Genomic DNA, 17,803 nt, shown 5'->3' on the forward strand with positions numbered 1-17,803 from the left:
GGTAGACACCCTTAATGTGTATATCTCTTTGTGTTACTCTCGAAAATTTCAGTTAACCAAATATATGGTCGGTGTGACCATATTTTTTCAGTTGTGTGACCACTATTTAGAAGCTGAAAAATGTGGTCACGCAACTAAAATACGCGTGACCAATATTTTTCCACTTAGTTAACCAAATAAATTCTGAAAAAAAAATAGTGGTCACTCAACCAAAAAAATGTGGTCAAACAGACTATATATTTAGTTAACTGAAAATTTTCAAAGTGATACAAAGGAGTGTGCATATTAAGGATATCTACCTATCATTGCTCTTAAGTTAAACTCTGCCAATCACAGGTTTTGTTCCACAACTAAAGATGAAGGACATTCAAGTGTCTATGCATGGTACCTCACACTAGATTTTTTTGATGTACCCATTGTTGTGTTTATAAATTCGAAGCATTGCTATGAAGACATTATTGGGTAAAATTATGTAAGATTTTTAATTTGGAAATTTAGATTCAAAGAAAAAGAAGTTATTGGAGAAAGAAAAAGGAAGAATGTGACATGTCTATATGAGTTATCCCAATAGTAAATCCATCATATTTTACTTCGTTAGCTTTTGTTTTACTCAACCTTAGCATGTTCGAATATAAAAAAATTTAAAATTTATATTTGATCAATGCATGGTAGGATTGGTGAAATATGTTTTAGCTTAGAGTGAAAAAATTCATTACTTTATACAATCATTAATCTACTGAATTATTGTGTCTAGTCGCTTTGTTAATTTTCTTATCATTTTGAAACAAATTGTAGTCGGAACGAGGCAAAGTGATTACAAATTAGAATCTAAGTTAGTGAAATCAACAATATCATAATTAAGCACGATGGAGGTTGTTTAATTTGAAATAAAATTTATTTTTATAAAAGAAAGGTACGGTTGACGGCCGTGGCTGAGTACGAGTTTTGTGTCGAAGCTAGGTGGTTGGTAACGGAGAGTATTCATCATTGTATAAAAAAGAACGTTGAAAACTACTCTCTCCGTTTCAAAATATAAGCAAAATTCACTTTTTTAGTTCATTCATTTAATAATGTATGTGGTCTATACATGTTAGATAATGTATTGCTAACACTAATCATGCAAAAACTAATTTTGAAGTTGGAACGTTTACATGACTATAAAAACTAAGTCGTGGTAAAGCTATATAAGAGTTGTATGTTCTCATACCCGGTTTTAAATATAAATAAAAGGAAACAAATATAAACAAAAGAAAAAAAATTAAACAAAATTGATCTATATGATTAAAAATTTGAACCATATGCATCAACTTTGTTTATAAATGATTGTTATTTTGTTTATTTGTAAAAAAGAAAAGATTTTCGTTTTAAAAATATTTAATATGAAATAGTAATTGGACGTATTGTGTAAAATGAGGCTACAGAAACACGTAAAACACAGAAGAAAGGTTTGGTTGAATGCACATCAACGTGTTCATTTCTGAACCAAAACTCTTTTAGGCCCCATCACTCTTTCAAAGACAATGTTTCATCATGAAAACATTTCAACACAACCCAACATTGCAAGTGCATTAACATGTTACACACACACACATTTCTTTTTTGTTACTTGAAATTTCTCTGAGGTATCATAAACAAATCATAGAAAACAAAACATGTCTCTTTCAAGAGCCAATGATACTGAGATGAAGGAATCTGCAACAACAGGAGCACCTTCATCTTCATCTTCTTCATGGAATAGGTTACCTCCTATGCCTCCAAATAGATTTGGTAAGTGTCATTTTCAATTTTTTTTTATTATTTTATTTTATGCTAAAGTTTTTTTTGACTCATATTTTATCCTCAAGTTAAGGTCTTTTATTTTATTTTATTTTTGACATAATCCTAAGTCAAGAGTTTATCAATATGTTATTAAAAAAATATGATAAACTAATCCAAAGTCCAAACATACAAAGATTCTTCATAAAGTTTGTCAAAACAAAAAAATATTAAGTATATTGTTTTTTTTTTTTTTTTCATTAAGTATATTGTTGGATTCCGATCATTTAAAAACAACTTGTTTCATGAAAAGTAAAGGTATATATATATATATATATATATATATATATATATATATATATATATATATATATATATATATATATATATATATATATATATATATATATATATATATATTGTCATGTAGTAAAATTTAATTGTGAAGAAGTGGAGTGTCCAAGGTTCGAACCCCGATCCCTAAATATAAAATACAATATCCCTACCAACTGAGCTAAACTCATGGATAGTTGGTCCATATATTAAAGGGCCCTTATAATATACACGCGCATATATATATTAAATTGGTCTAACATTCTACCCAATTATACTTTCATAGCATCATTCTTTTTAGATATGATTGAATCTGTATAAACCGTTTTTATATCAACAATTTGACAAATTTAGATTATCCACAATATCATATCAGGGAAGTTTATCCACATTCATATGATCGATACATCAATAATCATTTGATTGAGATGAAATAGTATAGATTTCAAACTTATTTTATCAATACAAAATTGTTACTTTTAAATTCTTTAACATGTAATCTTAGTACACAAGTTAGTTATTATAACTCTTTAAATTTCATTTGACATTGTATGCAAATTCAACTTAGTCCATATTAAACGTGACATGTTTTGTTTTTACAAATACTACTAAATATGTCATGCTAATAAGTCATGATTTTTTTACAAATTCCAGAAGATAGCGATGAAGATCTATTTGAAGTTCCGGATGTGGAAGGTACACAATGTCAAAGTGTCCATTCTGAGTTAACAAATCAAAATAGTAACCACAATCAAAGCAATGTAACTGATGCTCAACTTCAAGCTGGCTTCCCCGGAAAGCGCCGCCGCGGAAGAAACCCGGCAGACAAGGAACATAGACGTCTCAAAAGGTAAGGGACATAAGTTAACACAAATTTTAACTATACCTTACACCCTATAGTCACTATTATAAACAAATAATCACTTTTTAAATTCATTGAATAACTGATGTATTTTGTATATAATATAGACTTTTGAATTAATTTCTACATTAAATTATCAAACTTGTCACTAAGAAGATTTGGATACATATTGCAATTAAGGTGAGGTTTAGCATGGGAAAGCTATTTTTTTTCCACCATGGGAAAGTTAGTTTTTGACCATTAAATCAAACCAAGAACACATCCTTATCATACTCCCTCATCACTAGATTTTGTAATTTTATTATTTTAAAAACAAAAAATATATTTCAAAATTAAAATAAATATTTAAAAATAAAAAATAAATTTAAAAATATGGAAATTAATTTTCCAAAATTTTAAAAAATATAAATAAACTTTTTGAAATAAACTTGTTTTCAAAAAATTTAATTATGATTTTCGAAGATTAAATTTTTGTAATTTTCAAAAATTAATTTCCATATTTTTTTAGAATTTTTTTATTTCGAAAAAAATGTAAAAATTTCTGAAAATATTTTTTTTTGTATCAATCAGACTTTTATTTTTAAATTTATTTTTTTTATTTTTAAATGATTATTTTAATTTCGAAATATATTTTTTATTTTTAAAATAATAAAATCTAGTGATGAGGGAGTATGATAAGGATGTGTTCTTGGTTTGATCTAATGGTCAAAAACTAACTTTCCCATGGTGGGAAAAATATAGCTTTCCCATGCTAAACCTCACCTGCAATTAAAATGTTATTCAAGAGTAATTAAGTTATTGAACTCAAACGGTTCAAGAAGAATCATTCATAATACTTAATTAGAACAATTTTAGTCCAATTTTACATATCTTTCAGCCGAACTGCAGACTATACTATTTGAAACTAATAAATGACTTATATTACAAATAGGTTGCTAAGGAATAGGGTCTCGGCCCAACAAGCCCGTGAAAGAAAAAAACTGTACGTGAATGACTTAGAATCAAGAGCTAAAGAGTTTGAAGATAAGAACTCCAATTTAGAAGAACGTATCTCAACTTTGACCAATGAAAACACCATGCTCCGAAAGGTAACATAATCTGAACTAAATATGTTTTAACAAATTGTTTGTCACTTACTATTTACTATAGAATTATATAACATCATGTTGATCAAGTGAAAATTTATTCTATGATATTTACTTGTACAGGTTCTTATGAACACTAGACCCAAAGTTGATGAGAGCAATGAAGGTTAGACAGGGATATAAGGTTCTTCTAAATTAGGGCATTGTTTATGAGGTAGTATTATATACCTCACTCACATGTGTACCACTATTACTTATTTATAAAATTGTGTAATTCATTATGAACACTAGTATTATTTCCCAAAAAAAACTGATAGTTTACATTTTTACTTTTAAATTGTGTAATTCATCAATTATATTTAAAATGTGCAATTGCTTGATAAAAGTAAACAAGCCCAAGCCCAATAACTCTGATCGCTTCATTTGACCAACAAAAATTCCAATTTGTTGAGGATTCATGGTCATCCATCGGTTAAACTCTTAATCCCATTAACTTGATGGGTTTCATGGTCAATTGACTATTAAGTAATAAGAAAAAACATATTTGTTTCCTTAAAAAAAAAAAAAAAACTATATTTGTTGATATTATTGAAAACGATAAGAAATTTTATTATATTTTTATATTATTGGTAAAAGATAAACATATTTTGTTACAGTTTAAAAGTCACAAGTATCTATACATATAATTTTAATGAAAATCAAAATTTTATTAAAAACATTGCCAATAAATTACACACATTAGTGCAGTAAAAAAAGTAGATTGATATAAACATGTACAAAATAGATTTTTAATAGAAACACCAGATAATGTTGATGTTTTGAAAATAGTCACGACTTTTCAAAAGAAATTCATATCGACTTTCTCATATAGGTAGATAAACATTTGCTTTCACATATACAAACACATAAAATCTACAACAAGCATGGTGCAAATATTTAACGGTGTTTTGCATATAAAATAATAGAATATTTATAAGAAACACTAAATTAATATTGATATTTTGAAAATAGTCATGAGTTTTTAAAATATTATTATATTGATTTTTTTTGAACAAGCCTAAATGGAATATATTAATCACCAAAAAAATCTACTTCTCAGCAAGGTGTGCCAAAAAGAAGAAAAGATTTATATACAACACCATATAACCCACGCCTTTAAAAGACAAAGGCGTTGAAAAAGAAAACAAAGAAAAACAATTAACCAACACCCAAACAATCAAAAGGGCCTTACGACCAACCAACAAACGCAAGAGATACAAAAGTAGTATTATACTTCAACCACCATAAAGACACATATTTGACCTTATCGAGCAACTACAACAGTGATTTCTCCTTTTGGTTAAAGATCTTGTGATTACGTTCTAGCTAAATAACCCACATAGTAGAAAACCAAAATAAGTGCATAAGGGATCTTCGCGCTTTCGAACCACTTATCAAAATAACATAGTGAATAAAGTGATCTGAAACAGAATGAGGATCAACAAAAAAAAAAACCAACCTACCACGAACAAAATACAAATGAGAACTAAAAATACTGCAATGAAGGAACAAATGATTTATTGACTCCATCTCACCACAATCTTCAAAAATGACCGTCATCCTGAAGAACACCATGCCTAACCAAGTTATCCTTAGTTGACAACCTGCTTTTGAAGTTATCGCCATGCAAACACAAAAACCTTCAGAAGAACTTTCTTACGCCACACCAACTTGGGATCTACATCTGAAATGAGCCCTTGATGACTAGTAAGAAGTTGGTACACACAACGAAAAAAAGTAAACACCACTCCTGTCCAACTGGAACTGCCACAAATCAACGGCATCCTCATGCAAGTGAACATAAGAAAGCAGCAACGTGCACTCCCTAACCAACTCCTCCTCCCACGCCCACAGACGATGCCTCCACCTCCAACCCCCCCACCCCCACCCCACCTTGACTCCCTCATATCTGCCACTGAAATATATTTATCCACCGTTAACTTGAACAACCTCGTATAACGAACGCATAACAGGACCTCTCCTAATCACCTATTTGTCCAAAAGCACGTGTCAACCCCATTACCTATCTTCCTAAACACATTCTCCTCAAACCAACTCCCTCCCTCAAAATCAACACCATCCTGAATCCTCCCCATATCCTTCCACCAACAGAAACCTATACCACAATCCCTTCATGTCCACCAACATCCTCCAACACCATTTACCTAACAAAACAACATTAAAGTCCCTCAATCTCCTAGCTCTCAATCCTCTTTTATTTTTACTAGAACAAATATAATTCCAGGCAATCCAAGATATTTTCCTAAAATCCTCACCCCCGTAAAAATAGATCGAGGCAACAAAGAATAAATAGAGGAAATGACTCCGGAAGGGGACTTGAAGACGGAAAGGTCATAGACAGAAAGAGAGGACAAAACAACCTTCAAAAGAATAAGTCGACCACCCAAAGATAAATTCTTACTCCTCCACCCAGACAGTCTAGACTTAATTCAATTAAGCACCGGTTCCCAAAACAAAGCACACTTTGGATTACCCCTAACGACAAACCTAGATAGACGAATGGAAGCTTTCCAAATTTACAATTCAGCATGGTGGCCGCCTCAGTTAACCAAGAATCATTGACATTAACTCCAACTAACAAGCTTTTTGTGGAAATTCACTTGAAGGCCAGAAAGAGCCTCAAATAAAATTAAAATTGCACGCAAAGCTCTAACATTTACCCAATTCTTACGACCAAGTAGCAAAGTGTCATCATTAAATTGAAAATGAGGAATTGCCAAAGAACCAAAAGAACCCACCTGATACCCCGCAAAAAGATTGTGATCCACCAAAGAAGACATCATCACATGAAGACCTTTAGTTGCCAACAAAAACAGGTAGGGAGAAAGAGGATCCCCTGCCTCAACCCCTCTCCAAATGGAATTCCTCTGTAGGACTTCCATTAACCAACATTGAACCGTCGTTGTACTAAAATTTTGCTTATATTTTATTAGTACATATATAAAAATTTGCTTCCACAAATAAAATCAGCAACAAGACACATTGCAAATATTTAACAGATTTTCGTATATAGAAAAATTTAGGCTTTTATATGTGTTTAGTCCCTGCAAATAGGGGTCATTTAAAATTTAGTCCGTAAATTTGCTAATCCTTGTTTTTTGCCACTACAAAATTTAATCATTTAAAATTTAGTCTCTCTCCCCAATTAACCACCGCCACGTCACTAATCTAATGAGATGGCAATGCTGATTGATTCATATGCACGTGAAATGACCAAAATGCCCTTAGTTGTTCTAGTTAAACAAGAAAGGACTGAAATACCCTACTATTTCATCTTCTTCTTCCATTGAAGAAGGAGAATTGCTGTTCCCACATATAGTATGGTTGTGCCATACGAGTAAAATACCAAAATGCCCTTCGGCAGTTTGCTACCGAAGTTTTAAGGAAACCGGCGGCAGTTAGCTGCCGAAGAAAACCTCGGTAGTTAACTGCCGAGGAAATTCCTCGGCAGTTAACTCCCGAGGTTTTCTTCGGCAGTTTTCTTCGGCAGTTAACTGCCGAAATTTTCTCAAATCCGGCAGCAGTTAACTGCCGAGGAAATCTCTCAAATTCTCTCTAACAAACACAACCAAATCCAACAAACTTTATTCAACAAAATCACAAGTAAGTAATTATAATACTATTAACTTACATTTTAGTTGTTATAAATGTTATTATTTTTTAGTTTTTGAGTACATTTATTATTTTTTAGTAGATTTACATGTTATAATTAAATTTTAGGGTATATGTTAGTTGATTAATGTTGTTAAAATATTTGCATGATGTTTATGTTATATGATATAAAATTTTTTATTTTAGTAAGAGTATATGATTTATAATTTTAGGGTTATTTTTATGAATTTTAGAGTGTATGTATAATGTGTTTTTGATTGATTGTTTTTAGTTTCTTATTGTGTAGATTTAAAACAATGGCGGGGTGGATCGACGTTCATGCGCAATTCAACGGTGGAGAACCTCAGAGGTTGAAGGTTCGGTGCCTTGGTGTAACGTTAAGAGGTCTCAAGGATACACTGACTGAATTCAACCAAGGAGTCAACCCCAGAGACACAAGGATGGTGGAACACATTTGGTATAAACGTCCAACACTCGACGAGGGGAGAGTATCATTCAGTTGGGTGGAATTAACGAACGACGAAAACGTGACGACCATGTTTTGGGAGCACAGCATGTTCCAGTGGATCGATATGCGGGTGAAGTTGCTTAGATCAACTGAAGATATCATCAAAAGTTTGATTCCGCCACAAGATCGTCATTAGTTAGGGTAAGGTGCATTCCAACTACAACATTTGTATTCCTTTGAATGAGGTAATTCAAACTTGTCAAACAACAGGACTCAAGCATTTCGCAAGCACCTCATGTTTCTCCTTTGAAAATATTAAATTTTTGTTATGCTGGTTTAGATGAAGGTATTAAGTGTCAAGGATTGAACCTCAATTCGGTGGCACTTGAATACCATCATCTAAAGCAAGCCTCACAAAAATTTATTATTTTCAAAGGGAAAACATGAGGTGTTTGGCGAAATGCTTGAGTCCTGTTGTTTTGCAGGTTTGAATTTATCCCATTCAAAGGTAACACAATTGTTGTGGTTGGAATGCACATTCCAACTGCAACAATTGTCTTACCCTGGATGGGGCAATTCAAACTTGCCAATCTGCAGGACTCCAGTATTCGATGAGCATCTTGAATAATGGTATTCAAGTGTCAAGGAATGCACCTCATTCTGTTGACACTTGAATACCAGCGTTCAAGATGCTGATCGAATGCTGGTGTCCTGCTGCTTGGCAAGTTTGAATTTGCCCCATTCAGTGGTAAGATGATTGTTGCAGCTGGAAGGTAAATTTCAGAATGTAATGTAAAATGCAATGTAATGTGATAACATATATTTTGTTTTGAATGGAACAATAATTATCTTATTTTGTTTTCAAATTTATTTATTCCAAATGCAATTTTATTCTAAGTACCATAATGTCAAACAAAATGTGCGCGACACAAAAATAAAACATAAAAAAATCCAAAACAATTAGGCATTAAAAGCCATTACATTCATTCTTCCTCGTCACACAAATCGATTGGCTTGTCCGCTACAGTCCCTGCGGTACCTTGTTTTGGTTGAGGACCGAAATAGCATGTCCTCCCGCTCCTCCTCAACCTCGAGTGATTGTACACCGGCACCTTCGAACCCTTCTTTTTTTCGGAACCATCGCAAACAATTCCATGCCATGTCATAGGTGACTTTTCTTTTTTCGTCTCATCATCGTGAACGTTACCCTGATTCTGATTCTGAGACATATCTACATTTAAAAAAATATGGCGATCAATTCAACCTACACTAACCTAAACTATCCTAACAATTCTAACCATTCTAACCCAAACTATCCTAACATATCATAAAATCAACAAATCAATATAATCGAACCTATATAATCAAAATTTAACAAAAAATAACATACAATTCGACCACAAAGCAACAATGCAATAGGATTCAAAAAACTTACTTGTTTTTGTGATTAAAATTGGCTTCTAATGGCTTCAAATGACTCAAAATCGCACCTTGAAAAATTAAAAACGCAACAATGGAGTTTTGGAAACTCCTATGAAGTTCTGTTCTTATAACATTCTCCTCGGCAGTTAACTACCGAGGCGGCACTTAACTGCCGCCGGTGTCCTAAAAACTTCGGCAGTTAACTGCCGCCGATTCCTAAAAACCTCGGTAGCAAACTGTCGAGGGGCATTTTGGTATTTTACTCGTGTGGCACAGCCAAACTATATGTGGGAACAACAATTCTCTTGAAGAAGAACAAAGAACATAATGATGTCTTTCCACCTCCAACTCTGACGGCAATAACGATGGTGATAACAATCTCGGCTGCGATACCGCTGGTTTCACTGATCTCGTGAACAAGCCTTCATCGAGAACAACTCACCGTCACCGAACGGAATCGGGTCATCACTTCCCGATTTCACTTGTGGATTCACCGATTTCCTCGAGATTTCAAAAACATTTTTTACTCCGATTTCCCTCAACGCGAAAACATCATGTCCGGTAACAGTTTCAACACAAATCGAAATTGAAGGGATGTTTGGATCTGGGTTTTCGGTCCTCTCATTACAACAATAATCCTTCTTGTTCTTCTGATTCACCATCAAACCCCTTTGTCAATTGGATATGTTGCCTTTATTGTTTTTGCTTTCGTTTTTTGCATTCTTCGTTTCTTTCGTGAATTGAGGAGCTGGAAAATTCTTCGTTTCTTAATTTGATTAAGTTTCTTTCTTGAATTGGATCTGTTCCAAGAATTCGGAGCTGGAAAATGTTTTCTTAATTATAAACAATCAAGAAATCAACAACAAAATAATCTTTCATTTGCTTTCTTTACCCATGAAGATGTTAAATCAAGATTGAAATATTGGGTACAAATTGTTGTGGTTTTGAAGATGAATATGGAAGATGAAATCAGAGGTATTATGGTCTTTTCAAATTTGTTTGAGAAGCATAGGGGTATTATTGTCCATCCGCGCCATTATATGATGAGTCATACATCCATTGGACCAATCAGAGGTGACACGTCAGCTAATCAGTGACGTGGCACTGATTAACTAGGTTGAGGACCAGTTCTTAAATGATTAAATTTTGCAGTAGCTAAATACAAGAATTAGCGGATTCAGAGACTAAATTTTAAATAACCCCTATTTGTAGGGACTAAACACATATAAATGCTAAAAAATTAATAGAAAGATTACGTTAATGTATTTAACAATATTACAAATGTATTTTTTTTTATGTCATTACCACAATGTTACGCTATCTGTGAATGCATGAGTCTTTTTCTATGAACTCCTTCACCAGTGGACCACTATTAAGAGGTGTCAGATTAATCAAATTACACACATCTTTTTGTACATTATCTACACTGGATCACAAATATCTTCTTCTCTTAGGGGTAAATCATGGCTCTAGGATGATGTTATTTTCACAACTGTTGCCTGGGTTGAAAACACGATCTCTGGTTTTGCAGGCAATCAAAGATTAAAAGGAAATTAAGTCATCATATCAATTTAAAAACTTTAATTCTTTTGCCTAAAAAAAACTTTACAGTGTTCCATTTTTTAATTTATTTATAGAATGATTGAGTTATAGAAGAACAAAAGGAATCAGAGATTAAAAGGAATCAAATCTTTATAGAATGATGATTCAGTTATAGAAGAACACCCTTTATATGATATTTGGGGGAGAAAGATACATTTAATTTTTTAAAGATAATTCATAAATTCAAAGGAATTTTTTTTATTAAGGAATAGTTGTGCATGATGGAATGAACGACAATAGGATTTGAAAAGGTGATAGATGTAAACAAGGAAGGCATCAATAGAGAAAATTAAAGAGGATAAAAGAAGAAAGAAAAGAGGTCAAGTGCAGGAAGGTATATGATAAAAACTGTGGACTCATTTAATCTAATGGGGGACTTAATTGCTCCCTCACCCTAAAATCGACCATATATATATATATATATATATATATATATATATATATATATATATATATATGATTTTTCTAGAAAACACCCTTTATGAATGTGTCTTTTAGCAAGTTATCCTATTAACATTTGCTAAAAGACACCAAGTAATTTTTTATCAAGGTGTCTTGTAGCAAATTATAACTAAAAAGTGGATAATCACACCTTGAGGTGTGGATTGCTAAATGTAACGCTCACTTTCGTTTAATTAATTATTTAATCGAGTTTAGACGAGTTATATTATATTTATATAATATATGTGTGAATTTTGTTGATTTATGACGATTTAGATGATTTGGATGATTTTGAGATGAGTTATGAGTTTTGATGAGATTATGAGACTTATTTTATTGTTAAATAAAATAAGATTTGAAAATAAAATAAAATATTTAGTTGAGGGCTGTTTTGAGATTTTAGATAGTTTTGGGGGAGAAAGTGAGATAAGATAAGATATTATGAAGAGATATAAAAGAGAAAAACCTAGTTTTAGAAAAACACTTTGTACGTACGATCAAAACTTTGGAAAAGGAGGAAAAAGCCATAGAAGGGAGAAGACCAAGAGGAGAGCTGCGATTTTCATCTAACAAGGTAAGGGTGAGACTAATAATTCAGTAATGTTAATTCTTATAATTCTGATGATTAGTTAGCAAGAATTAGGATTGAATTGGAGAAATCGAAAACTAGGTCAAATCCCTAAAATTGATGATCAAACGATAGAAATTGATTAGATTGTTGTAGAAAACGTCCCTTGACCTTAGAATATGTTTAGGATGAATTCTGGAACTGAAATTAGGCTTAGAACCATGAGATTAGATGAATTTTTGAAGAAAACTGCATTCTGCCCGAGCCAACATTCATCGCTCGCCCTGGCGAACGATGATCCTCGCCTCGCGAGGGATGAAGTTCATCGCTCGCCACGCGAGCCATTTCCCCTCGCCTCGCGAGTTACAAGTCGTAGCTCGCCACAGCGAGCAACCCTACTCGCCATAGCGAGCATGACCAGAGAGCATGTTGATTTTCGTATTTTGAACTTTTGAGTTGAACTTTTGATGCTTTTGAGTACCTTTAGATGTCTACTAAAGATTATAGGATGATTTAGAACTAGATTGAACCTGGAACAACCTTAGTTGAAAATCTGGCAAGTACTCGCCATGGCGAGCAGATGCTCTCGCCTCGCGAGCACTTCTAGAACTGAATGTTTTTTATAATGTCGTGACCTGAGTTGAATGAATTGATTAGGAATGGACATTAGGTAGTAATGAAACCTATTTAAGATGTTAGCTGATACATGTGAAGTTGTTAAGAACTGTTAAGTTGTTTGTAATGTGATTTAACGATTAAATGCATTACTTGAATTATTCTTGAATAAACTTGATGTTGTTGAAAATGAATTGTTGTTATGAAATTATAATGCTGTTGTGATATGATTATGTTGCTGCTGTTATTTAACTAAGTTGCATGAGTCATTATAAGATGAATAGATGTTGTTGAGCTCCAAATTATGGGATGCATATTGAGATGTTGATTAAGATTGTTTTAGATTGATTGAGTTCATGCATTAGCATATTTGTTGGGGGCTCATGCCTTGGAGCTTTGTCCTCACCATGAATTGAGCTTTGTCCTCACTTGATGCCTTAATAGTATATTAATACTATGATTGTTGGGGGCTCATGCCCTGATTGGTACCACATGTATAAAGAGGTTTAGATTTGCATTGTCGCATTTGTCGAGTCAAAAGATGTTTTGTTATTGATGATGATTGAAATGATGTGATTACTTGATAATTGTTTATTGAAGATGCAATGATGCTTAAGATTGATTATGTCGTTAATTATGATTTTGAATTATATTGATTAATATTATTGTGTTATGAAATCTCACCCCTTCTGCTTGAAAATGTTGCTCTTCGTATGAGTAACTTGCAGGTGATCGTGCTTAGTGTGCAGTTTGCTGTCGTGAGTGGCCTTGCCTCACTGAGTCGTCTAGGTTGCTCTGATACGTAACGGGATGGGGTCTATGTTATGCATGCTTCATTTCCTTTACGTGAATCATTTATGATATATTATGATGTTGATTATTTAATTGAGATATTTTGATGGGGCCTACGTGCCAAAACGATTTATTGATTTTCGAATTAATTTCCGCTGCAAAGTTTGAGATATTTGTTGAAGTTAAATTGTTATTTAACTGATTTTGGACTATGTTTCGAATGTGATATCCCGTTATTTGATGTTTACTCTGACAATTGTTTAGAAATTTTCATATTGGAAAAACGGGGTGTTACACTAAAAGACACCTTCATTAAAACTAAAAGGTGTCTTCTAGCAAAACTCATATATATTTGCAAAATTATCATATTTTTATTTTTTCCTAGAACAAATTAAGTTCCACCAGCTAATGAGTTCCACCAAAGGCCAAACTTTGGATGATTACTAGGGTTGTCAAAATCGGGACTCTACTTCAGGTTGAAAGGGAATAACAAAATTGAGACTCATAAAATCGCAATCAAAATTGAAAGATTTTACTCAAGGACTTTTGTAGAATCGATATAAGAAATTATAAAATCACAATCAAAATCGATGGACTTTACCAAAAAAGAATAATACTAAATATATGTTATAAATGGTATATAGTCATAAATGACTTATTTTATAAGAAATCGTAAAATTGCAATCAAAATCGATGGATTTTGTCTATTTTTAGATTCTACTATAGATTTAGGTAGATGAAGAAAGTCACAAAATCTTGGATTTCAGAATTTAAGTCGGGAGTTTGACTTTTCCATGTGAATCTAAGATTAACACAAAAAATTATAATATTCTTTCTATACTTACGTGAATAGAAAATCAAAACAAATCTTTATTTAAAAAAAATATATATACATTAAAAAAGAAAAAAACAAAACAAATCTCGAAATAGTCAAATGCCGATTCTCCCGTAAAATATTGATCTCAATATCCTTATAAATATTGCTTTTTTTTTTTTTTTTGAGAGATTATAAATATTGCTTGTTGGATTGTTACCTTGCATCAACTATTTATTTAGTTATTAGGGTTGGACGTCGACCGCAATCTCTCAGCCTCAGCCATGTGTTATCAGTCTCCTACCACCAAAATCGCGGCAGAGTCACTAGCAATCCTCCCGGAAAAACTTCTCATGGAAATGCTTTCCTACCTTCCTTTGAAAACTCTAATTCGATTTAAATGTGTTAGTCATTCGTGGAAAGAACTCATACCACTACTACAATTTTGGCTTTTTATAGCAGTATTTTAATAGCGTTTTTACATAAACGCTATTATAAAGGCAACATAGAAACTTACCATAGCACTTTTGGTCGAATGCTAATATAGGCTACTCAAAAATTGGGTTCGATAGCGTTTTTTCAAAAACGCTATTATTCTACTTCCCAAAGATAGCGCTTTCGGTAAGGCGCTAATGTTTTGCTTCACTTAGATAGCGTTTTCCTTTATCAAATTAATAAAACAAGGTGGGCCCCTCACGTTAACCCAAAACGCTTCTCTCACATAAGCCAAAACCATTCACGATTGTCACCTATGTATCAATCCTGATATCAACATCCCCTTTTCCCTTCAATCTCCTCGATCCCACACCATTATCACCATCTCTCCCAAATCCTTGTAACTCACTCTCCGCTTCACCACCTCAATTCAAACTCACCCACCTTCGCTGAAGCTGATTCATGGAACCTCCGAGCTTCTTCTAACCCTAATTTCATTGATCTCAACTCCTATCTCTTCTCGTAGCCCAAAATCGAAGATTCCGTCTCCGTCGACGTTAAAATAGACTCGTCGGAGCAATACCGCAGTCTCAGAGCAAAACCACCGTAGGCGGAGTCGTTCCAATGTAGTCTTGCTCTGTCATCGAACACTAACACTACTCCCATATCAACATCGATTTATGCATGTGTTTATTTAATCTGATTTCCATCTTTTTGTTTTCAAAATGAGTGAATGATGATGGTGCATTTGAATTGGGGATTAATTTTCTGTTTCCATCATTTTTCAAAATACAAGCTTTTAAATCACGTATGAGCTTTATATATGTATTTTAATGCAAGTGTACACTAGATGTCTTTTATGATTAATTAATATTATGACATTTGTATTAAGTTTCTAAACAACACATTACTAGTGTTTATTTCTAATCAATAGATTACTCATGAATGCAATGAGGTTTGTTAGCAATTTGTAATATTGTTTTAGTTATGGCTTCAATTTTCATATTTTGTTAGCAGTTTTTATATATATATATAAATATCAGTGTCTTATCAGAGCTATTTTGGCAGTAGTTTTAATTATAAAAAAAGGGGACTTATATTAGCGCTTTAGTGCAGATGCTATTAAAGAGGGGTTCATTTTGATAGCGCTTTTTGTAAAACACTAAGAAACACCTGTGTAAAAATCTACTTTAATAGCACAAAAGAAAAGCTATAATAGCGCTTTTCTGAATGCGCTATCGAAACGGTGCTATTTAATAGCCTTTTGAAAGCGCTATTATAAGGGTTTTGACCTATTATAGCGGGGGCTTTCTTAGCGCTTCACAAACACTATTAAATACCCAAAATGAATGCTATTAAAGGGGGTATTTTGTAGTAGTGTACCCACTATAATTCGATCGATAGTTAGGTCATGGCTACAATAGGGTAAGGCTTGTGCGTCTTGTGCTGGTTTCACGTCAACAATATTTGCTAGTTTAAGAATTATGGTTTTTCTATTGAATTTAACTCTTTGTGTGATGATGGATTGACTGTTTTTCTTATGGAGAATGATCTTGTTACATGGTAGTTCAAATTTGGAGTTCTAGAGTTTTGGCATAGTTGGTTTAAATTATTTATCGAAGTTCTCTTCCCATTATACATTTTTTTTTTGTGTTAAGCCTTTGATTTTCACGGATCTTGTTAATTCAGAGTTGGGTTATGAGGTAAGAAAAGTCTAACAACAAATTATTTCATCTAATAATTGAATTTAGTTCTCTTAGCTAATTTATTATTCTTTATTGAAATTTATTAATCACTTGAGCCCGACCAAGATTTTTATTATACATTCTAATTGTTTGCTACTTTTGAAAATATCATCCCATGGATTGTTGCCTTTTTTTTTGTCTTTCTTTGAATATAGTTTAATTTAATTGATAAACAATCATGAGAGATGCTTATAATTTAGAGAGATAATATAATAGAGTGATAGACAAAAACGCCGTTGTAATTGTATCTTTCGTCAAAAACTAAATGACTTTTAAGAAACTTCAAAAAAACCTTTGAAATTGTCAACGTATGTCAATTACCCCTTCGTTTGTTTTCCTTGTTAACCCGTATGATGTGACAAGTAACTGTATACGTGACACCTCCACGTGAACTGAACGTTATACCACGTCACAGGGGGTAATTAATTATTTTTTTTTTTAAATCGGTGTGATTATAAAAATAGGAAAGTACCCCCTTCAAATTTAACAATTATATGCAAATAACCCCTCAAATTTAAAATTTATGTAATAAATATGTTTAAAACTTATGTTCAAATATCCTCCACAAATTTAAAACTTATGTGTAAATATCTCCCTAAAATTTAAAACTTATTTACAAATTACACTCTGAAAATGATAAGAATCATAGGTTAGCACGAAAAAAATTTATTATATATTTTTTTAGGAGTTATTAGTATAATTATTAATAGCGGAAGGACGGGCATGTAGAGCCCGCTTGTCTTCTCTTTTTACTACGCTAACGTGTTTGTATATTTTATTATTTTTATTTGTATAATTTTGATTATAGTTTTTAAATATTAATGGAAATTGGAAATTATTCTTTCATCAATTTATTTACAAATTATTGTCAGTGCATGCATATAACAAAATTATTTATCAATTTGTTTATTCTAATAATAATTAGTAAAATGATAACATAAATGTATAAATGACTTGTTATGTAAAGAAAATATCATATGATTACGATAAAAGACTATCTTTAAAAACTACATTTTTTGTAAAGGTTTTTTTTGAACAAGCCAAAATGAAATATATATTAACACAACAAAAGTGACCCCCTCCCACACAAGGTGTGCTAAGGGAAGTTATCAAGAGTTAGTACAAAGGTAGCAAAGCCAAAAGCAAAGGTGAGCTGCCGCAAAGCAATGAAGTAATTGCAAAAAAATGCCCATACATACTAATGGGTGTCACAA

At 32.4% G+C, this 17,803-nt stretch overlaps 1 protein-coding gene and 1 long non-coding RNA gene across 2 annotated transcripts; one reads left to right on the forward strand and one right to left on the reverse strand.

Annotated features, from left to right (window-relative positions):
* Nucleotides 1-1,515: 1,515 nt before the first annotated feature.
* Nucleotides 1,516-4,400, forward strand: LOC11420561 (transcription factor HY5-like). Its single transcript, XM_003622862.4, has 4 exons — nt 1,516-1,767; nt 2,743-2,938; nt 3,882-4,038; nt 4,159-4,400. The coding sequence occupies exons 1-4, from the start codon at nt 1,653-1,655 to the stop codon at nt 4,204-4,206; spliced, it is 516 nt and encodes a 171-aa protein (XP_003622910.1). The 5' UTR covers nt 1,516-1,652; the 3' UTR covers nt 4,207-4,400.
* Nucleotides 4,401-9,287: 4,887 nt separating this feature from the next.
* Nucleotides 9,288-9,649, reverse strand: LOC120577130 (uncharacterized). Its single transcript, XR_005643184.1, has 2 exons — nt 9,591-9,649; nt 9,288-9,386 (listed from the first exon to the last, which is right to left on the reverse strand). It is a non-coding gene; the product is annotated as an uncharacterized lncRNA (long non-coding RNA).
* Nucleotides 9,650-17,803: the final 8,154 nt, after the last annotated feature.

Source organism: Medicago truncatula, chromosome 7 (assembly GCF_003473485.1).
Source record: "Medicago truncatula cultivar Jemalong A17 chromosome 7, MtrunA17r5.0-ANR, whole genome shotgun sequence".
Classification (NCBI taxonomy): domain Eukaryota; kingdom Viridiplantae; phylum Streptophyta; class Magnoliopsida; order Fabales; family Fabaceae; genus Medicago; species Medicago truncatula.

Bases quoted from the DNA above. Each gene is read 5' to 3' on its own strand.
- LOC11420561 (XM_003622862.4), top strand. From the start codon at position 1,653: ATGTCTCTTTCAAGAGCCAATGATACTGAGATGAAGGAATCTGCAACA. The intron at 1,768-2,742 runs GTAAGTGTCATT...TACAAATTCCAG, and splicing joins TATGCCTCCAAATAGATTTG to AAGATAGCGATGAAGATCTA. The intron at 2,939-3,881 runs GTAAGGGACATA...TATTACAAATAG, and splicing joins GAACATAGACGTCTCAAAAG to GTTGCTAAGGAATAGGGTCT.